Raw genomic sequence first — 23,822 nt, 5'->3', positions numbered from 1 at the left:
AGGCAGCTGAGGTAAGAGTTACATTTCAATAACAATAACATGTAAAAGCTCTTGTAAAAGATGTTTCCATTCAGAGATCTTAAAATGATTTTTAAAAATCGTAACTTCTTTATAACCTAATGAATCCTAAGTGCTAGAAAGACAGAGTGGTATGAGCAGTAGGAGTAGAGCAAGGAGTGAGCTCAAACATCGTGGCATCCAGCGGCAGCTGTGGGAGCGCTGGGCACGCAGCATAACCGTGCGCAACGAAAGTACCTTCACTGGGTATGAAGCATTTCAGTTTTTGTGCAGGTAAGTGACTGTTGCTTCAAAATCAATGGGTGATGAATGCTGAAAATAGCATGTGAACTGTCACCTATGTGTATCAATTGTCAGGCATACACCAACCCAGGAAGCTAGTGAGGAAAAACGAGCTTTGCTGGCAACTGTCGCCCACAGCAACCAGCCAAATTGTGACTTCTTCCAACAGAAAGCAATCAATAGAAAAGGATGGTATTTCTCTGAGACAATCTTGTGGCATACAAACAAATGCACATTAAATCCTGCTTTCCTGAGGGTTAAACAACAAGAAATATCTTCCTTGCTCAGTATTCAGAGCTGCTCTATCTAAAGAAAATACTAGTTCTTTCCTATATCTCTTGCACGATCAAGTGTGTCTTTTTGACTATAAATGGCTTTTAATGGCCTTCTCTTTCTGGTCCTGGGATACTTTCTTGCTCATACTCACCCCTAATCCCAAAACTTGTGTTGTTGCGCCTCCCTCCCTAGCCCTGCCACTCCTCCTTTCAGCATCTGGGTTATTCCCAGTCACTCTCCTGCAATGGCAAGTCATGAGGAGCACATGAGAGACAACGAGACAAGATGACGTGTCCTCAGTCACACTTTGGGTGACAAGACGTGTCCTCAGTCATACTTTGGGTGACGGGAACAAGCACCTCCCCCCAGCAAATAAATGCTGCAATTGCAGAGCAAATTCTGCACTGCTGGGGGCACCCTCAGCAAGGACATGGAGGAATATTTTGTGCCCTATCAGAAGCTTCTACTGGTCAGGTGTAAATTTTCATAGAGTTGAAATCTGGCTAAGTTTGAGTGGACTTTCATGGATGACAAAAGTAAAGGTAGTTGAAAAAGCAAAAGGTGTGAGCTAATTCCTTTTAGCAAGCACTCAAGACGTACACGGTTCATTATCGCTGCAGGAGCAGCTCTGCTTTTCAGAGGATTTCTGCACTTCTGCCTGCAGAAATGTGCTGCTTTGGCCTGGTCTCTGAACGAAGCAGGGCAGGGGAAGGGCCCTGGCGCTGAAAAGCAAGCAGTGACACTACACAGAAGGTTAAGGAAGGAAAAGAAGAGGCACACTGTGACCACTTGGAGCTGCTGGGGAATCCAGGCAAGGACATTTGAAATTATCCTGCAAAGGATTTGATGAGAACTGGGGGATTAGCACTAAACTCAGACAATACTGGTATGATCTTTAATAGCAACAAATAGCCAAGACCTCAGTTTTATTTGCCCCCCAGTGGGTACTACATTTGGCAGCACAGGACATCTGGGTCATCAGTTCACCCCATGAGCGGCTTTACCTGATGGCTGAATCTATCGAATGGGGAGCTGCAGCCACACGTCTCTCCCTGGCCATGCACGGCTGCTCTCACCCCACAGTGACCTCGTTCAGGAAGCCAGACCAGCAGGAAAAATATTCACTTTTTTGTGGGATTGCTTTTCAGCTAGTGTAGCTGAAAACTGATGGGGGCAGGAGTGCCCCAGCTGGCAGCGGCCCGCTGTAGCTTGACCCACCCATACCGTAAACCACAGTGTTAGGTGGGAAATTGAGTTTTGCTGGCCAAGTGGTAAGTGAGACATCATTCCCGAGCAGCTGGGCAAAGCAGGCAGACCACACTTAGTTATACAGCTGACACGAGAAAGCGGTAATTACGTAAATGCAAGATCTCTTACCTGACCGTTGTTGTTAGATCGATCTAAGGGGTGACACGTAGCGAGGCAGTCCATTAATTTCCCATTCCGCCGGCAGCCCAGGTGCACCAGATCCCGGCAGTGAGCGTGACAGGTATACTTGCAATCTGCAAGACGCACACAGACAAGAAAGCGGAAGAAATGTTTAGAAAAGGAGCTGCTGCAGGCAGAGCCTTAGGAGGGAGACGCGTGCCGATTTGCTGCGCGATCGCAGAGAAACTATTTCCTACCTCTTGATTGAACCTCCCTGCCTGTAATACAGATAATAATGGTTACAAACTATAACAATAGTTACAAATTATCCCAGATGTGGGATCGCTGGAGCACAGCTGACAGCGCCTGTCACACCTTCCTGTGTCACATTGACACAATCGCAAGGATGCAATTCTCCAGTTAGATCAGAGCTGCCTCGGTACTAACTTTTTGCAAAGAGTCTGTGCCGGATGCTACTAATTCGCTATTGTAACGTACGCGCTAAAGGGACCGTTTCCGGAAGAGACACAACAGTTCTGTTCTTCAGATAAAAAGTTCTACATAAGTACAATCACTGTTACATGGTTGTACGTGTTTTAAACTTGAGGGTCTCTTAAGAATATGCACATGAATACTGAAAACTGAATGAGAAATTTATCTGAAGTTATCATTAATCTGCTAAGCCACAAAGCCACCTTCAGGGACAGTTCAGAAATTTCACTTTCTGGCTAGCAAAAACCAACAGGAATGACTATTAGAAACACAAATTAATGACATCAGACACAGATGACCCCATCTCTACTCCCAAATTAGATGATTCATATGACTTCCATTTTCTGATTTCATATGTAAGAAGCACTTAATGGTATTTGTAGAAATAACCTGTATTTACCTCTGAAGCCTTGCTGTTTTCCTACGTAAGTTCGGTAGAGTTCATTACACCACTTTTGTCTAGCACTGAATGTGACTTTCTATTTTTAGACTCTGTTTTAAATTGTTTGTAGTTTTGCCAAAGAGTAACCGCTTGTACTTGAAGTTTCCATCCTGGGGACTGTCAGGCTGTTTGGTTTAGAACATTTAGCTAAAACAACTCAGCCATTTCTAAGAATGAGTTTAGGAGGAAATGCTTTGATTTTCCCAAACTAAACTATTCTCATAAATACATTTTTGTTACAAAGCCGTACACCTTCCTGGGTTAGAGCAAAAGTTTGAATTCTGGATGTGCTTTTTGTTCCTTTGTCAGCCTTTGAAAAATCTCAGTTCCCTACATGTTTGCTCAGAGTCCCATTTCAGTTCCTGAAGAATGAATTCTTCAAGGTTCCCATTTACGATGAATACTTTTCAGCACAGTGTTTTGAGGCCAGGGAGCAGAGTTTCTCCTGCAATGGCGCTCTGCCTGGCTGTGGACTGGACCTCCAATCTTTACTGTAAGATTCTTGTATGGGCAGATCATCCAAAAGTGAAAACGTGATGTGGATCAGGTGTAAGCATACAATCACATTTCTGCTCAATGAGCCAGAGTGCTTGATACAGAATTTATGCTAGATTCACACTAATGTAGCATGAAATACATTTTATTTGGCACAAAGCCTGCCAATACAAAGCCAACCTGTTAAAATGTTTTGAACGTGTGACCCAGCAGAGAGAGCCTATCCTGGATCAGCACTCTGTACCACACAACTGTGACATTTCTGACCCAGTAGACTTAAACCAGACTGACTATATCAGTCTCATCACATCACATCCCAAGTCAAACTCTTCTTTGGACATCAGCAAATACCTACCAGCTATGCATGGGGCAAGAAGAATCTTGCTGTAGTATAAATCAAGATTAGATACAGGAAGAAGGCTCTACCTCTCAAAAACCTTTATTATACATAATGCAGACTTTGGAAAATATGACGCAAAATAGGCAGAAGATTGCGGGGGAAAAAAAAGGATGATGAAGGCAGCTGAATGGTGCCCGGGTTGCTGTTCCTTCACTCTTGTGTGTCATTGGCAAGTCATCATGCCAAACTGCTCGCAGTTGCTGACTAATGTCTCACCTACTGGGTGCCTTAATCTGATTTGCAGAAAACATGGAGCATTCCCAGCTGCAAATTCTCCAGGGAGGGGTGGCTTACTATAGCTATAATTCCCTCCCACCATGGGTGGAATGGCATGTGGCGCACCGCACAACACACATGCTGCGAGATGTCGAGCTGCGGAGCGACCGCTCCACCACTCTCCTGTTGCACCTCGCTGCCTCCTCTGAGCAGTCAGGTCCTCGCTCTTTCAAACTGGCCTCCCAAAATAAATGACTGCTTCTAGCTTAGACTCCTCTGTGGCTCTGTTGTGTGTGTACAGCGCAGGGATTATCTTTCAGACTGCTCGCTCACCTCATAGGAGCTCTTGAAGAAAAAGGACGCTCTTATTTGTGAAGCCTTTGAGGGAAAAGAGTAATTTCGTATTTAGGAAGGCACCTAGTAAGATGAAGTTGAAAAGCATTATCCGTACGCTACAACATTAAACAAAATACTGCCCTGTTGTTCATTCAGTCAGCGTGCAGGGTAGCACTGCCTGTCCTGCATGCCGCAGGAGGCACAACGCTCCGTGGGAAAAGCAGGATGTGAACACATAATTAAAAATGACATTGTAACACATGTGCAGAAGAAGGCCAAATGAAAGTAACACCTGAATTTCTTAATTTTTCTTAACTTCTGAGTTCTTTACTTGGCAAATTTAGTTATCTTTTAATAGTTTTTTTCTCTTGGTTTCTTACAAAAATATTTAAGAGATTGCATCACTTGTCTACCTTTCCATCCTTCCCCTGCAAATCTGAAAGAGTTCACCAATTTCAACCAAATATGACCTAAGAGATATTTAAGATCATATCAGTTTTAGGAAAATTACCTCCTGGGTAAGGGAGGGAGACCCACACTAATCCTCACACTCAGGGAAAGGCAGGCAAAACTCAGTCATGATACAACTGTTTGACAGTGTCTGGACAACCAGTTGCTACCTGTCATCTCCTGGCCTGTGAGGAGGTTACAGGGAACGGGGATAGCTAAGGGAAGGATTTAAGGGACAAAAGCCACAAATCTGTAAGAAATCAGGTTTCATTAGTTCAACAACTTTTTTTGGATGGTTATGTGAACATCTAAACATAGCATGCACCAATGCTAAAGACTCATTTTCCTAAAAAAATAATAGGAAAAATCTGCTAGTTAAACAAAGACAGGATTGCTAATTGAATTAGAAAACATTTTCTCTCAATGTTATTTTCTTTGTCATTTATATTAATTTTAATTTGTTTGTCTATAATGTCATTTGTAAGACAAGCCCATAATTTCCTCCCAGCTATTAGAGACATAATTGCAAAAAATGTAAAAGCTTCATCTCTGAAACCCCAGTTAACAATTTTGATCATAAACTAGATTTTAATATACTGCACATAAGTTCAATGAACACAACAAAAAAAACCAATAGTTTATTTAGAACACTAATAATTACAGTTGTTTATCTATGTATTTTTTAAAAATAACTTTTATTACATTCGTGGCGGTGCTTCACAAACATGTAGATAGCATCAAATTAAAAATAATATCCTCTTTTTTAGGTGATTCCTTACTGGAACTAGCCCAAAATTGCCATGAGTTCAAAAATTACCTATTATTCTGCAAATGCTGTTTTGGTAGATGGCATATTGCTTGGAAAGTCATCAGAACCAGGTGTTCTTTTCTCATGTGGTCTGAAATGAATTCCGGCTTTTGAAATTTAAAGCTTTGGGGTATTGGGGACTGTTGATAAAAGCATTCACTGACATTTAGAAATGCTAATAGGTTTATTTTACTTATTCTAAAACTGTCTTATACACTTAAGTTATTTACAAAAGTGATGCATATAGAATATGCGTAACATTTACTGCATCACTGGTACATACAAAGTATATCTGTATTTATGAAACATGCAAATACTATATTTTAAAAGTTGTGTTGTCAACTACTGAGATATACTCTAAAACCTTATTATTTCAGATTTTATTGCAACATTGGCTTGACTAGAGTAATTAAAAAAAAAAAAAAAACCTCGGTAAATTTTAAAATGACATGAAATCAAAACTACTCATACTCTGCCTTCATGAGGGTGAACTGTAAGGCTCCAGTACATTCATTTTATGTGAATAGTCCCTACCTGATGCTTGGGTTTTCTTCACCTGAAACTTGATTTTGCTTGATAGCTTGTAAATAGCTGTTCCCATAACGGCTTTGCTCCAAGGCTGCACAGTAGAAAGCCAGCAACTGCACAGGGAGGCAGCTCAGCAGATGCGCTAGCAGCAGACCCCGGTAATTGAGCATCACTGAATCAGATGGAGGCAGGCAGAGGCTCAAGAGCAAAATCTCTCCATCCTGCTGTGGGCTTCTTCCTTGCCCAATAAATGTGCATGTTCATCACTGTGATGCCCAGGCAAATTTAACTTTCAAATAGCTATGCAAAAGGGTTGCTGTGCCTGAGCGACTGAAGCACAAGGGAAGTTCAAAGTCAAGTTTATATCAGACGTGTTTGTACTATTTTTTAGCTGCCATAAGCTGGAAAAGTCTTTATTTGAAAGTTTGAGGAGGGTACAAAATTTGGTTCTGCAACTGCTTGGGTTAGGAAGTTAGCCAGTAAAATCATCTTTACTGGACAGCCTGTGGCTTGGTTCCCAGCATCACAAGAGTGATTACTCCTGTAATAGCACTATGGAAAGTAGGCTTATAAAGCTTCTTGGAAAAATATTCAAACTATGTAAGGTGATTAATACTTTAATTCTTAACTGATACTCAGCCAGAAGGTCACAGAAGGAAGGAGGCTGATATTATTTCCATCCAGTAACATTTCTTCAGCAAGATAGAATTGCATTGTATTTCTCCAACATATTGACATCAGCATCTCATACTTCAGCTCATATCTTCCAAACTCCTGTAAAGTTGTATTGATCTACAAGAACCACTTTGCCAGCTGAGGTCTTCTAATTTACACCACTTCACTCTGCTTTCACCAGTTACACAGTCTAGGCCATGAGGCCTACCCTGGAAAGGTGTATCCCCTAGTAAGAGTCTGCTCTCGTTTTCCCAGGGCACAAAAAGATAATAAAACCGGCTTAACTTACTTCCAGGAAGCCAGCTACAAAAATCTCTAAAGCAGCTCCCTACCAGAGTGGCACACAGGGGCTGCATCAGACCAAAAGATGTGGCCACATGTGCCTTCTCCTTCAAGCAGAGTAATACTCTCCACTGAAAAGTGGCAGCTCTCCCTCATTCAATCCCCTCTTCCCACAGCTGTCGCAGCCCACTTGAAACTATTAGCAGGTAAGCATGAACAGCAAAGGAAGAAGGCTTGCAAAATGCTGGTGCCAAAGCTAGGCTGCAAGATTCATATTTAAATACATCCACAGAAGCGGAGGGATTATCAGAGGCAGTGGCACTCACTCCTTACAGAGAATTCAAATCAAATTGTGTGTGTTCAGTATCTTGGAAAAATCAAGCCGTTCTTATGCAAGTGTCACGGTCGGAAAGTTCCAGCCGCTGTATCAGTTTTTCCATCCTCTCTTCCCTCCTGCACTGCAGAACGCAGGAAACTACCAAGCAGCCGCCCTCTCCTTCCAGCACACAAACAAAGCAACAGCTGCGCAGAGCCACAAGCGGCAACGGATCCCCCTTCGGTCTTTCCTTGCACAGTAATAGCAAAGAACCTCATATGCTTTTATTCAGAAATGTAAGTGATGCTCACTCTTAGAGAAGCACTACACTAAACATAAAAGATCATTAACATCTGTAACATTGTAGTATCGAAAGGACAGTAGATTTGTAAGGTGTAAGGAAGAACATAGAAACCCATGAGACTTTGAACAGCGATGTCAAAGAAGCGAATGCAAGTGGAAGAATGCTAGTTGATAGAATAGGCTTAATAGTATAAATATGTTTTTCCTCAGCTTTGCTAAAATCTTCATCTTTTGCTTTCGTACTACTGGCAAATAAAAATTGGATTACAATCTTTGATTAGTCAAAAACAAACGAGTACCTCTCAGACTCATCCATCACTACATCTAACATATTCACACATTTTACTAGTTAAATCACAGACTTTAAAATGTTATTTGTGGTAAAACCCTAAAAATGAAGCTAAAAATCAGAGGAATATAGCTACAGATAAATGATTTCTCAAGAAAAGTCAAACCATGATCTATCCGTCATTTTAAAGAATTGCAGCTTTATTGACACCAATCAATGAAAGTCAGGATGTGATACACTACTCTTTATGTTGACTATTGACCAAGTGAACAGAATCATTTTGAACAGACAAAGAGAAAATCATACTGAAAAAGTAAAATGAGCCAAGGTACTAACTGTACCAATATTGTCCATTATAAAAGAGGATGTCTCGGGTATCAGAGCGAGTCTTAGGTTAAAATATGAATCGAATGCAAGTATGGCACTTTAAAATATGCTCAGTTTAATCAATTTCTATGAGGAGAAAAAGATGACATGTATATATGAGACAATGTTTTAATGACTGAGTATTTGAAAATAATGGTATTCTCATGAATTGAAATCTGAGGCTGGTGTTTGATTTATATCTTTGTTACTTCAGACCAACAAGAAGAATTACTTTGGATGCTGACTGGAGAAACTGAATTTCAAAGCTCGTTTTCAGAAAGAGCAAGAAATAACTTGTTATGAGATACTGAAAGTTTGGTTCCCATTTCTCCATAGGTCCTGCATTCTTACCAAACCGAAAAGAGCACCCCTGGAATTTTTGTGCTTTTGAACAGAAGCAAGAAACGATTAATATACGTTTACAAGAATTTTGCAAGGATCTCTTTCCTAGCAGTTGTTAGTTTTTTCTGGCTGCCCATTTGTTCAACCCCACATGCTAGCATTGTGCAACCCACATATTTACATAAGCATCAGACAAAACCGAATCTCTGTCAGGCTTGCAACGCCACCTGCAACTGTCAGCCCCATCCAGGGTCGGGAACTCTAGCTTGGGAACAGGATAAGCTCCTGTAACCAGCTATATTAGGGGCTACTCATGGTGGCTGAGATAAAATTAACCAGGGGGGCCCACAGCTGCAAAGTCATGTATTTGCATAGATTTGGACCTCAGCAGGATATGGGTGCGTGAACTCTAACACAGCAGTCCAGAATGTAGCCCAAAAGCTCAGCAAGGTTTTGTCTGTGAAGCATCTTACAAAGATAGAGTTTGGCTACCGCACATAAAAATAGCTCTATTACTGACCAGTTTAAGTTTCGGAGTTTTCAGACGACCGTTCCTCATCTAGGCAGGCAATAACCTGACTAAGCCACATCGAAAGGACATTATGTTTGCGAAGCAGGAGGGAGGCCCCAACTCCAGGGAGGCCCCAAGGAACAGATGAGGTATAAAAATCAGCAGCCTCCATGAACCTCTGCTTCTCTAATGTCCTTGCCTCCTGGGAGCACAGGGACCCCATCTCTGACCACCTGCATCAGGTAACCGTTGTCAGCTTATCAACTGCAAAACTGGACGGAGGAAAAGGCATTTTGGATTAAAGAAACAAAACTAGATTTTCTTCCATTTCTATCATTGGTATCTTTATAAACCTCTATAACCGTGTAGTCTATTTTGGGACTTTTAAAAACCTGTTTTCATCTGATCTTATCTTAACCTGGCTTGTGCTAGAGGGTTTGCTAGATAGTTGGCAAAGACCAAGACACATGATTTCTGTGGATATGGGCATCCTCAAAACAGGGGTAGTAAAACAGGCTAACCAGGGCGAACATCCTAAGACCCCAGCATACCTCAAGATGAGGAGGAGACATTGCCATCTAGCTGCACATTTAAGAACTAATAATGTAGGAGGCTGCACGGAAGAAGTGTCTTCAAGTGACCTCCATTAGTCGCGTGAACTTGCAACTAGCAGCCACAGAGAAAGCGCCCGACCTTTGAGGGAGCTTACAACACTAAGACTGTCTACTTGCTATACCAGTGATTGTAAAACACACCTAGGAGGTAAGATTAATGCCTACCTTCAGCTACTAAATTCTACAGCGGCTCTTAGATGCTTGCCTTTCAGCACCTGGCCCTAAGTGACGTAGGAACATAAATCCCATTGATTTACTCTAGAGCTATTAAAGTCAATCTCATTTCTTTGTAAAGCGCAGTTGTATTTTTATCAACATGACAAGTTCAGTCTCAGGTCCTCTCCCTCTTTCCAGTGCTTGCAAACAGGCTCTGGCTAACACTGGTCACAGGAGACTCTTTCACAAACCTGAGGTCCGGAATGATCAGCCTATAGACAAGCCTTTGCCCCTGGAAACTCCTATTCTCGTTGCAGATAGATAACATTCTGCATGCAATCCTCTTTACAACCACCATTCCTGCAAAACTGTAGCATCCAGTGTTTGCCAGACCACCCTGAAATAATCATATAATCCATTTGCAAACAGGATTGAATAGATTTACTTCATTCAGTCAAGGTAAGGGTTAAAATGTTCATTTGCAATAGTGGAAACAGTTTAAAAAACAAAAGCACAAGGCAAGATTATATTTACTAATCACCGTCTTCCTTATCTGTCTGAGCACCAGCGCTAGCTTGTGAGCTGGGCTGCTTCACCCTCCAGGCTACCCCAAGGCTTGCATGCCCTTGGCAGTTCTTCGATCTGCCTATTTCTGGGAGGGAGACAGGGGCACAGAGCTAAAAGCTCTCCTTCCCCAAAGTGGAATTCTTCCTTGCAAGGACTTGACACCACACTCGCTGGAATGAGCTGGGCACCAGAGCACCATGCAGCAGCGCGTCTGTGTGAAGGAGAGTAGATACTTCACTTCTCCTTCCTCCTGCTCTGGTCTCTTGCTATACACATCCGCTCTGTTCTGTAGTTAAAATTTCCAGGCTACAGCTTTACAACCCCCTGAAAAATCTGTGTGAACTGCACACCTTGAAAAACAGTCTCCTTAGGCTGAGAATACCCCTTTTGCTGTGAGCTTTGCCTAAACACCAAATGCGAAATGATGACATGGGGAATGGGGTGTTTCAATCGAGTAACCTGCACCCCGTGCACCCGGCTAGCTTTCTGCTGTGCCCTTCTGGGGACACTGTCGCGTTCTGCCAGAAACCTGAAGACTTAGCAAACCTTTGAACATACCATAACGTTGTGATCGCCTTGCTTCCCAAGGTGCCCAACACAAAAATTGCCAGACATGGCAAAGCTCAATCTGCTAATAAGTGCAAAGACTAATAAATTATACCCATACTTTGCAGCTAGCAAGAAGGGAATGAATAAATGAACAGCTCTCATTAATACTTTTCCGGAGATGAGCCCTCTTACAGCTGGCGCACTAACTGCTTCTTACAGCTGGCGCACAGATATTACCGTCTTCGCCTCTCCAACAGAGTCGGCGTGGGGAGGCTGAATTCTTCTGTAGAGTAACTTCAAACAAGGGATTATAAACCAAACTTAGTAGACATCTTGATATATCACCTTATCTGTGCTTTTATAACAGACTTGAGAGAGCGCTTTTGTACTGCCTGGCACACGTAACAGTGAAACGCGCACCTATCACATGGGGCTGAGGAGAGAGAACTCCAGTGAAAATTTTAGGAACTTGTAGAACAACGAACGTTATTTATCATGTTTGACAATGAGAAAACTAATACACCACAAAAGAGCTATATTTCTAGCTCAAGTGGAAAAAGACTATTTCTGGAACAGAAAACATAAACCTTTTCGTCTGTTTCTGACGTTAACAAGCTGGGGCGAAGTTAACTACAAAGAGAAAAAAGTGCTCTGTAGGTAAAATATAAGATTCAATCTGCAACTTAGAGTAATTTATGTACCAGTTGATTTCCCACAAAATCAGTAATTCCTCCTTTTATGCTGATTCCTGTGCGCCTGCAGTAACCGTGAGGCAGCTCTAAACGAGGCTGAGCGGCGCAGGGGAGCGGGCGAGGGGGCCGAGCGCGGGCGCAGGAGCGCCGGCAGCCCTGCGCTGTGCCATGCGTGCCACGGGGCAGGCTGGGGCCACACCAGCCCACGCCTGCTTCTCACTACCTTTCCCCATCTGCTAGGCGAGGCCAAGGAGCTAGAGAGGAGCCGCCGTGTTGCACCGAGCTCAGGGTCGCAGCAGCCACGTGGCAACGGAGCGCCAGACGGTAGTAAAACGGGAGCTACAGCCCCTTTCCACTGATAGATTTGCCCACGGGCGTGCGGAGCCTAACTGCAAACCTAACGCACTGTACATGCTGCCAAAAGTTTAAAAACAGTCTAGAACGTCTTTAAATTAAATTACATTTTCATATGGAGCTTGCAAAAACCTGCATACTGAAACCCTCTCCACCGAGAACGCGGAACCTGAATAAAATGCAGCTTGCTTAGATCAGTTTTTAACATCTGGCTTGCTTTCTGCGGCTGTCTCAGCAAATGCATTTAAAAATCCACCTTCGAGAGTACTGCAGGCACAAGATTTTACATTCGGTGAACATCTGTCCTTGGAACAAGTATACATTTCTGAACTGAAAATGTAATGGAAAATAATTGAAGCATTTATGTTTAAAAGTTCAAAAATTGGCCCAAATTATTTAGGTAATACTCATGCTGGTATTTTGGGACATCTCCTTGAACTGATTGTTAGCCTCTTTTCAACATTAAAAACTTCGAAAAATGGGGAAAAAAAACCTTTCCACATCAAAAAAAAAAAAAAAAAAGTCAACCGTTTGTTCTGTATGCAAATCCAACAAAAAAATAGCTGGTTCTTGAAAGCATTTACTCCAGTGCCCTCTATTGCTGAACACCTCTAACAGCTAGCATAAAGGTAATTCACAAATCAGTATTTTCTTTTGGTTTTCCAACAAGAAAGAATTGGAATTAAAAGTATGGCTTAGGCTTAGCGACCTGCATTGCCAAGGAGCTGTGAGTTAATGACCAGATTTGAGTTAATACACTCCCTTTTTTTAGGGGAATTAATAGTACAATAGAGGCAACATTTTCAGGTCATGAAGTGGATTATAGAAAAGAGCTCCTGAGAACTCAGGAGACAACTGATTTATCTGACCAGAAAATTGGGAGTTCATTCGGAATCTCTACTGAAGGATCAATGTTCACTCTATTACCAGAGATAAAATTATATTCTGGCAGGACAAAAGCCAGACCTTTAACCGAAAGATTACTTTCAATGAAATCTAAATACTTGAACTTTCTGCTAATAAAGCCTGGAGTCTGCTATGTTTAAATATGAGATGGGGAAAAAGTGGAATCAAACCTGCCAACTTAAATGAAGCTTAACATAATAACGCTTGTGCTTGTTCAGAAGAACGACAGAGTATTATGTATTAATCATCTCTAATACTGAGCATAGTCCAATTCTGAGCATGATCTTGCAAGCTGCATCCAAGGTTGATCTATATTTACTGGATGTATCAGGCTATAGTGTTACATTATCCCTTTAAAACAGGTAATTCCACCCTACTAATTTATTAATTTTCCTCTTCATAAGTGACCAATCCACAGCTTTTATTTCAGATACCTGGGTCATCATTCCCACCCTGACTGCAGACCTTGAAGCAGAAGGCTTGCAGAGGTGCTTACTTTAATATACACAGTTGTTCATCCTCTGGTCTTCCTGTTTGCTTCCTACTAGTCTCCAGGGGAGCACAAGGAAGCAGTGGGGAGCAGCTCCTACTGTTTGACACTGGCAAAGGAAAGAAGTGTGGTAGCAGTAAAACAGAAAGTAGAATTAAATCTTCCAAAGTACTTCAAAAAATTCTCAGAAGAACAAACCCACACACGGCACAGGTTGTTATAGCTTTGTTATAGCTGTGACAGGTGATACTGACAGCTGTCACACGGTGAGGACGTTCACATCTGTAATCCTGATCCATGCAGGGGTTGGGTCTGTGAGATGAAGTTTAGTTTCTTGAACAGAATTTTTACTCATATTTATTACAGGTTTATAAAGATCTTAATAAATCAAAGGAAGCAAATCAGGATTTTCCTTTGGAAGGGAGGCAGAGTAGCGAAGGAGATTTGCCTTGTTCCACACATAACTGTTAGAGTCAGGGAGAACGGAGTTTAGTGGGATGCCGCATGTCTCATCTAATTATCTGAGAGACGGAATAAAACAACACATTGATGCAATTTGCAAAAGACACATAACTCGTAAGAGTTGTGAACAGTAACTACAATAGAGAAAAACATACTATAGTTTACACCACTCTTTTAGTGTCCACTAACAGAGTGCATCTCCCTTGGAAAAATACAAACTCACAAATGAGTGGAGAATTACACAGAAATCAATTATAGTGAGAGAGGCTTTGGTTTTCTCCAGTCTTTACCACCATTGCACTTGAAAAGCACAGGAATAGATGGACTGGATTAGACCAAAGGTTCATCCAGGCCAGGATCCTGTCTCAGGTAGAGCCTACCAGCAGATGCTTAGAGAAAATGTATGAGAAAAAGGTGAATTTTGAGTGCTATTCCCTCTTATGCCCTCCTAGGCTCTGGTAATCTACAGTTTAAAACAAACAAATGAGCCAGAGGCTGTAACTGCATCTTTTTATTTAATATCCCTTGATGGATCTTTCCCCCATGAATTTATCTAATCCCTTCTTGAATACATTTATACTTCTAGTCTCCCAAACATCCTGTGCCAATGAGTTTCACAATTTAATTATGTGTATGTGTGTGTGTGTGTGTGTGTGTGTATGTGAAAGAGGAGTTTGTTTGAAGCCTCTTGTTTGACCATTTTATGGCATGCCCCTGAGTTTTTATGCTATGAGAAACAGTAAATAACTGTGCTTTTTTCAATTCTCTGTGCTGTCCATATTTGTTCAGTAGCATGTTCTTAGTCAGTTGCCTCCTATACAAATCAGAAAGCCCTGAAGTGTGGGCACAATAGTTTTATATAGCATAAGAAGTTTTCTGAGTTTTCATTCTATTTTTTTTTCCTAATACTTCTATATATTCAGTTGCTTTTTACCCTGAACATTGAGATGAGTTTCTTCAGAGAACCTTCCAAGTGGGTAAAAGCTAAATTAGAAGCCACTGCTCTGTGTGTGCTGTCCGAGTGTTTTCCCTCATAGGTATTAGTTAATATTTATCAGCACAGAATGTTGTTTCTCTGTCCAGTCACTCGGTATGATAAGATTCTTCTGCAACCTTCTGCAGTACACTTAAAACTATCCTGAAGACCTGTAAACATGACACCCCACAGCTATCCTCTTGGTTAATAAATATAGTGTGCAGTATGGATCCCTGCACAGTTTCCTCTAGAATTAGGTAAGCGCACTTTTATGCAAATAATACAAGAAAAATTATATATATCCTTAAAATAAAAAGAAATAGAAAAAGCACATATATAGATGATTTTTTTAAAAGGATCTTTAAATACTTCCATTAATAATCTATGTATACTTATATAAACATTGGGCACAGGTGCTATTCAACAACGATTAAAAACATTCAAATCAACAGCTCTGAACTGTCCGAAGTAGCTGAACACATATAACAGTAAAGACTGCACCCAACCCTACTACAAACAGAAAACCTACATGTATGGTCTGATCATAAACGGCCATTGTCTCTTACCTGCTTCTGCTTCCAACCTGTTGAAGTAGTATATGCATCTCTAGCATTATATAAAGAGCAGCCATGAACTAGACATTCAGGAAAAAAACAGATAAAGCAATCAGGAAAAGTTGGATCAGAAGTTTCGGTTACCCACCTCAGCAGGTCCCTATAAGATATGCACTTGGGTCACTGTATTTAGGGCCCAGAACAGCCATCTGCAGCCACCAGTTCACCTTGTCTGCAATCACATTAGGTTTCAACAGAACTGATTTCTATCCAATCTAGTTTCCACTGAGCCAGCTCTGAACGTGTCTGCCTGTTCCTTATCCCAAATACAGCTAATTAATCCTTGAAATGATATTCCTTTGGAGGCAACCATGTCATCCACCTATTTGGAGTTAAATGCTCCAGGGAAACAGTTTCTGAATGTCCCTACACTCCATTTATCACTGAGGTCAGGCAAAAACTCTCTCCTTGATTCTCTCCCCTGAGTACCCTGCAAGTACACTAAGCCCTGGCTTGGCCTGACTATCTACCCCACTACCATGCATTACTCCTACTCAGAGAGCTTCTTCTGCCAGCAGCTGATCCTAAGAGAACTGGGGCCGCAGCAAACTCTGGGCGACAGCAAGGGTGTCCCTTTTTACTAAAACGATGGGGGACGTACAGGCACTCACTGGATAGTTGCAGGCATCCACATGGGAGACACGGAGCTGACTATGCAGGCTGTAGAGGTCTCACATGCCACCGTCCCGTGTGCACAGGGAGGCAGCAGATGGTGTGCTGGGGGCACTGCAAGACCCAAAGCTGTGCAGCAGACAGATCTCCATGGCTCATGCTGCCCCGTCCCAGCCCCTCACAGCAGAGACACACGCAGAGTGCACAGCCACGAGAGCACAACCCCTTTACAGCCCCCAGGGCTGGCCAAGAGAGCCTCGCCACCCCCCTTAAGTACCTCATCTTAGTCATCCGTGAAGTTTTGTTTGAAAAAGCACAGCATGAATTAGCTCTGCAATTTCAGACTCACCAATCTGTGCCCTGTGAGTGGGTACAGTCCAGGTTGATGCCAGCAGTAAGCAGGTCCTGACACCGAATACAGATCAGTGCGGGAACCAGGAGCCAAGAAGCCTGTCAATGCTGTCAGGAATAGCGACCCCTGCATACTTACGACACAATCCCGAAAATAAATAACCATATCCATTACAAACTGGAACTGTGCACACAGCAAGCCAGTCTCTTCCCTGTGGTGTGAGTTTACAGCCATGAGCTCCTTAAGTATTAATTGGCTCACACCTATCCAAGCACCAATTAAACATGAACTATGGGACAATACTGCCATTCGTTTGATGGTTGCCTCTCTACACCCTCCACACCACCTCTTTGGAGTAGAGAAAACAGAGATCTGTAACTGTAAAGATGGTCCTCTTTCCTCGTAACAGACACTAATTTCAAACACTTCTGCAACTGTGTTTCGACAAGAACACAGAAATACAGTGATATTATCTGTTCATTCGTTTCCCAGCTACATATTCCCATAAATGCTGGGTAAGAATCTGCTACTTCTACATACCCAAAGTATTCCCAGAAAAGCACAATTTAAAAGGTTATGTAAGAATATGTGTGCGTACAGTATATGCCACAATATTTTAACTGGCCAAATGTAAAAAATAAGAAATTAATTCACAAATATTTTAAACTAAACCTCTTTAAGTTGACATATCACAATAAAATTATTTTTTGCTATTACTCTGTGTCTTACAGATTTCTCTTTTTGGCTGAACACATTTTGGAGAGACAGTTCAAAAGTTGACTTTTCTTTTTGTGTTTGCAGAGAATTTTAAACCTATAAGTGTATTCTTTCAGCAGGAAGCCAAATGAAGGGATAGCACTATATTTCTGCCCTGGTTTCCATAGATTTTGCAGAATATTCATTCTTACATACACATGATTTTATGATGGATGCTTGACCATTCTGGCCAAAAATCCTTCAAAATCAATTAAAATAATCTATTAACTTTAATGTTAGAGAAGGCCTAAGAGAGTAACGCACTAGAGCAGAAAAGTTACACAAAGTCCCCACCAACAGTGCAATAATCAACTTATGACTACATGAGGGATCCAGTTAGCTTAAGATTCTGTCAATAAATTCCCACTTCTGCCCTCGGAAAGACCTTCCTACGTACCCAGTAGGCCAGCAGCTCAAGCTGTAAGAGCTCTTACTAGCTGGGAGCTTAGAATAAGGCTAAGTTGGTAGGATTTGGTGAGAATATAAGGCTATGCAAAATCATCCATCTGATACTGCCTTAATTTACTTTATTTATTTCTTATAATAGCTTCAAAGCAAGCAGGGTTTGCTACTGGGACACTTCAGTCAAAGTAAAAAATGATTGCAAACATTACACTTTTCATGTTTTCCACAGGATATAATGGGATGCTTTTTTGATGAACAGGTCTAAAATCTGTTTTTCTTCTGTATAAGGCTAAAAAACATCATAGAGGTTTAAATCAACGCAGATCATAAGCTTGTCTCTGCCAGTGCTGTGTTTCAGAAGAAACGGCAAGAAGCAACACCACTTGTGGGATCTGAACCACAAAATTATCTCAGACTAATCCCTAATTATTAAAAATTAGTTTGAGCACTGAAACAAAAAGATTTCTGTCTCTTTCAAAGCTTTTCTTGTAAGCTTTACTGTCATGATATTGACTATTCTTATCCTTCCAGATCCTCTTTAAACCTTGTTACATTCCTGACCTCAGCAGCATCCTCTGGTAATGAGTTCTACAATTTAATTATATGTTGAACAACAACAACAAAAAAAATGCTTTGAATTTGTCACCTCTCACATGTACCCTTACTCTTCTGCTGTGAAACAGACATGCTATGAAACAGAGCACAGGAGTTATATCTATTTTGTCTTTTCTGATCATTGTTTTCTATACCCTTATCATGGCCCTTTATGATAACTTTTTCTAATTCCTTTACGTTTCTCCCTGACTTCTAATTATGCACTTTATGATGATAAAACTTGTTGTCACATGACCTGTCAGCACAAATTCTATAAAGACATTGTAGGAAAAAATCTAAACATATTCAAAGAAATAAAACTTACAGAGCCGTAAATAATACATCCTTCAGGTTAGAGGTCTTGTAAAATGTTACATATCCTTGACTAAACTAAATGCTCTTAAAACATTAGCAGCTACATTTAGTATATTCTGAACCACAGCTAAAGTCTATTATTTTGTTCCTTCAGCAAGTAATTGTACCAAGAAGTGACTGAGCACCACCCTAGAATTTTCCTCCTAAAAGAAGCTTTTTGAATTATGCCCCCAACATAGAAAACTGTGCCTAACTTCTACAATATTTACAGTGCTATTTAGAAATGAGTATGTCAGAGGAAGGCAATTGTTCATGGCCAAAAGTCCCAAAGTATCCATCCACGTAGAGGCTGGAAAACTAAGGACTTTTAGGAACAGAAACCGAATTATGCTTTGATAGATCTTGTAAAAGTAGCCTTATCAAATGCAGCTTTCTGATTACAATTACCTACAAGAGTCCTAAATTCACTGTCATACATAAACACTAATTTTGTGCTTCAGCAGATGTTGTTGCTGGGTCAGACAGAGAGGACAAGGATTTCTGAGACATGGAGGGATGGAAGCAGAACACAAGCAACAAGTCTGAGGCACTGTGCAGGGGCCTAGTGCCCATCTGTTGACGCAGACTCTCTGGGACACTCAAAATCTAATGAGAAGCATATTACAGCATGTAATCTTTACTTGTCCTAACATCAAAATCATGAAAGTTTCGCTGTTTTGTCTTTGAAGGAGTAATTTATTTGTTACAGCATAAGTGGCTAAAAATCATCAGTAGGTGATACCAAAAGCTTTAATTATTAGCTGGGTTCCTCACCGTGGAACGAGCCGAGCAATGCAGAATTATTCTGCTGGCTCATCCTGGCTGACCTAATCGGAGAGATTGTGTTAGAGTCAATACAGGAGCAAAAACCAGCAGAAAGACAAAGAGACAGGGAGAAAGAGCTTAAAACTCTAGTATCCTGGAGGCTAGGATGAATCTCTCTGTTTAGGAAGGTAAGTAGATGGTCAATAGTGCTTGCACCAGACTCATATGCTAGAGAATTCACTCAGAAACAGGATGGAAGGCCAACTGGGTTAATAGAGTTACAAACATGCGATGCTGCAGAGTTAAGGAAATGTGAGTAATTTCATAACGGGAGTAAATGAAAGTGAAAGAATCCCAGCAAAATTCCGGCCACTCATGTAAAGGTGAAATGTTCATGGATATCTGCGTAGCTACCGTTTCACACCACATACTGTCTTTGTTAAAACCAAACAGAAGTTCTCAGGCCAAATAGGAACCGTATCAGCTCCTTTGTGGCAGGAATGTAAGGACCTCAGCTTCCACTTTATTATAAATGCACTTGACAAGACTAGCTTCTATAAAGTTATAACAAGCTTGAGTTGAATTTTTGTAATTAAGTTTCTATTCAGATACAACTTTGTGCTAAAATGTCGGATTTCCACAATTTTGGTGACAATCACCTCATTCTATGGGTGGAAAAGGACGTGCAGGGCACTTCTGATACTATTCATAATTTTAACTCAAAAGAGATGGTCATATATACACTAAAATAAGGGTAGAAAGGAAAACTTATTCAACCCAGTAAGCGTAGTGGCAGGTAGGAGAACAAAATCTACAGAAAGTGTCATTTTAAAGGAGTATGACTCAGAGTTCACATTACTTCTTATTACAAATCATAGATGAAGTTAATCTTTTATAGCATTGAGGGAGAAGATAACTGGAAAATACAAGCATTTTCACGTATGACTAAGTCAGTAATTAGAGCTTTCAACAAAATTGATAATTTTTAGCCATTTATGCTTTAATAACAACAAAAGAGACACATGAATGATTTGATGTGCCATGAGGACTAGAGTTAACCCATATTTTGTTACATACTTTCAATCACAAAAGAAAACAGAGGTTAAAGAATTGTTTTAGTCGAGGAGAGTTTTGTCATGAATTCCAGTGAACTGTTTCCCTCTGGATATTTGAAAGCTGTGAACTTCACACAGGAAGAAGTCATTTAGGCATGTGGCAAAACAATGTTTCTATGATAGATTTCAAACAGACCAACTTGTCCTTCTTATTTCAGATTCACAAGTCTGTCATTTGGAGTACAACACTAAATAGCTCAGCTGCAAACTGACCCAAATCCTACTCTACACAAACTGATTTGGTATTAATGTTGTAATATTTGCAGAATTAACAAGTTCATCATTTCATTAAAACAGTCCTTGTCAAGAGCAGTACCGTCTTCTACAAGCAGTCTTTGAAGAATAACAAGATGAACTCAGCTTCTTAAGCCATGGGGAGGTCATACTTCTCCAAACTCCCTGGAATATGCCTCAACCCTGATCTTAATAGACACTTCTAAAGGCATAGGGCAGTCTTTCAGCTTCAAGGACGTTAATGAAAATTTTAATTAGAGGGATGCAAACGCTTCTCCACTAGCACTGCACAAGGATCAAAATACTGAACTGTCTTTAGAAGCAATGACTTTTTCTAACTGGTAAGTTGAGTGGTACTGCATTTCAGCCAGTAAAATCGAAATTAAGGGCAGTATATCATTGCCAAACACCAGCACCCTCCAAACTGCTCATGACTGTATGAACACTAAGTTCAAGTTCACTGAACAACGAGTTAAGTGCTTCAGTCAACTCACTGCATATAGCCTTCTAACTAAACTAAAAGGTAAGGCAATTCCAAATAATTTTCCGGTAGGTCTCCAAGTCATATCAGAGCTGCTATGTACATTCTTAAGGGAGAAACAAGGTATTAATCTCAGGTCTATAAAAATGGAACACCAAGTATCACCAACAGGAGTATTAATATGAATAAATTATAAGGCTGCAAGAGAATTCCTCATCTGAGCAACCCTAACTTTCTATTGCGTTTCCAAATTATTTTTACAGTTTTGTCTAGTGAGCCTCATAGAATGCAAAAATTTAAACAATGCTGGACTGGAAAAGTTACTCAGCATAATGGAAAGGAATTATTTTTTCCTTTGAATCCCCTTTTAGCAGGAAAAAACATCTTAAGAAACACAGCGACAGACTTACCAGCAGACTTCCAGAGAAGTTTTACTGTCCTCCTTCTTGAGCTGCTCCATGATTTAGGAAACCAGTAAAAAAACCGTGCTATCCTTCTCATGGTTTTGCTAAAATTGTTTCTTATTGCCATAGCTGAAAGTGCTCTACAGCGATGTCAAAAGCAGCAGAAACATGTATCCGGAATGGGAGAGGAAAGCCCACGAACACCCACACACTGTATGCTAGCTCTGAGCTCGGAGTCAGCCAGCACGTCTCAAGACCACCTGTTAGTCCTAAATCCCCTCCCTCCCAGTCACTCAGCTCAATGTCGTTTAGACCTCCCCTTTTATTACAAGAAGCAGCTATATTAATAGATGCTCTGGCTAAAGAAAGACTAACGCTTCAGAATCTTAACCTGGCACTGTGTTTTCAGTAATGCTAAAACAGGAAATGTTTTCCTCAGAAAGGTTTTGAAGGGCTCACTGTTCATCTCTAGCTACCTTTTCCAGTTTGTAAACAAATACATGCCAAAACTTACGGAATAACTCCCCTTTCAAAAGCTCTTTATTTTAATCAACAGGATATTCTCCAGAGAGAGGGTCTCAAAGATCTTCTTATGAAGTTCTTAGCAATAAATTTAACAGAGATTTCTATAGATAAACAGGGTTTTCAAAAAGCAACTTCTACTTTTAATGGATTGTAAGGCACACGTAAAAGTCTCATTATCCATTGCCACAATTTATTTAAGTCTAGCTTTCATTAATATATAGCTATCCAAATAAATTATTAGCCTCTCATACTGAGACCACATGCTTCAAACAAGATATATATTTAAATATAAATCCAGAGATGCTATGAATTAACGTAAGCCCCCCAAACATTTATCACAAATTCTAGCATTCACTTTCAAACAGCAACACTATGTAACCATTTCCCAAGCTTTGCAGGATCTGAACTATGTCACAAGGTTCTCTTCAGCTTCTCGCATCTTATTCAATTTTTTTCTTCTGCTAAACATGAACGGTAGAGAATACTGAAAATGAAGACGAATGATGTTACTAAACAAAGGTCCTTTTATATCAACCTTTAAACTACAGTAAGTAAGAGCTTTGTTACACTAGCTATGTTCACAGCGCACATTTAATAACTCTTCTAGAATTCACAATGTATTTTTCAAGGCTAAAATATGCGAAATATGTAACCCCGTTTTATGCACCAGGCATTTTTAACATACTGCCACTTCTCAAGATCAAGCTAGATAGATTGCATTTCCTTTAGTCAATATGTCTCTGAGACAAAATAAACATTTCCATTTATACTGTATCTGTCACAATTCTTCAGTCAGTGTCAATTAAAGAGCAGAAGTCAGGACTTAAGCTGCCAGACAAGTCTATTCTTCTAGCTCCGCCCCATCATACCAGTAGGCATTTAGCAGCAAAGTGACAGTTTTAGCACAAGCAGGAGGTCTGTCACCCAATTCAGCAAAGGCAACGATTGCAGTTAAAGGACCGACAGCTAATTTGCTTCTTTGAGGAAGTGACACAGTTTTGAATGATTTAACAGCATCTACCAATTACTGAATCAAATAACAAAGATATCACTAAAAATTATACATTAGAAAATCTAACGGAAATCAAGGTGACATGTAAAAAAACACTTGATATTTCAGACTAGAAATGAATGCATGTTAAGACTCCAGTTTTCCAGTTTGATGAAGAACCCACACAGATAAAAACTTTTTTAAACTTCAGCAACAGAACTTCGCTGTTATCTTGAGCAAGATAAAAACAGCACAGGAAGATTTTTCTAAATTACACAAGTATTTTATGAGGCTTAAAGAATAATCAATAAAACACACCAGAATTTAACACCATACATGGGTAAACTGACTTTGCTTATAAGAATAATAAACCTGTGGAGGTTTACACCTTACAGCACTTAGTGCTTTACTGGAATAAAAAAATACACACGAGCATAACATGTTACATATTACTTTAAGGCAAAGAGAACCCAATCTATACATAAAAATGTCAGTTAAATAAATCTAACAGTTATGCTGTACAGCAAACTAGCTAGCATGCACGAGAACACGAACCTGAATTCTAGCTGAACTGAACGGCAGCAGTAGTTAACTTAGCAATAACTTCATGAGTCCTCCATCACTTCGAAGGTTTTAGGCTCTAGTTAAACCAAAAAGTA

At 40.5% G+C, this 23,822-nt stretch overlaps 1 protein-coding gene across 3 annotated transcripts in view; it reads right to left on the bottom strand.

The window, feature by feature from the left end:
* Positions 1-23,822, bottom strand: part of RASSF3 (Ras association domain family member 3) — a 114,574-nt gene that overhangs the window by 78,160 nt on the left and 12,592 nt on the right. The window contains exons 1-2 of one of the 3 annotated variants that reach the window (XM_009671760.2): positions 21,654-21,873; positions 1,954-2,078 (exon numbers count right to left, since the gene is read on the bottom strand). In XM_009671760.2, the coding sequence (XP_009670055.2) occupies positions 1,954-2,078; positions 21,654-21,774 (246 nt within the window). In that variant the 5' untranslated portion in view covers positions 21,775-21,873. Of the gene's footprint in view, positions 1-1,953; positions 2,079-6,117; positions 6,179-21,653; positions 21,874-23,822 lie in introns of those variants that run through there. The other 2 variants (XM_009671759.2, XM_068934623.1) reach the window with 2 other exon arrangements.

This window comes from Struthio camelus, chromosome 1 (genome assembly GCF_040807025.1).
Source record: "Struthio camelus isolate bStrCam1 chromosome 1, bStrCam1.hap1, whole genome shotgun sequence".
NCBI classification, from domain to species: Eukaryota; Metazoa; Chordata; class Aves; order Struthioniformes; family Struthionidae; genus Struthio; species Struthio camelus.
This window is presented reverse-complemented; position numbering and strand designations above follow the sequence as displayed.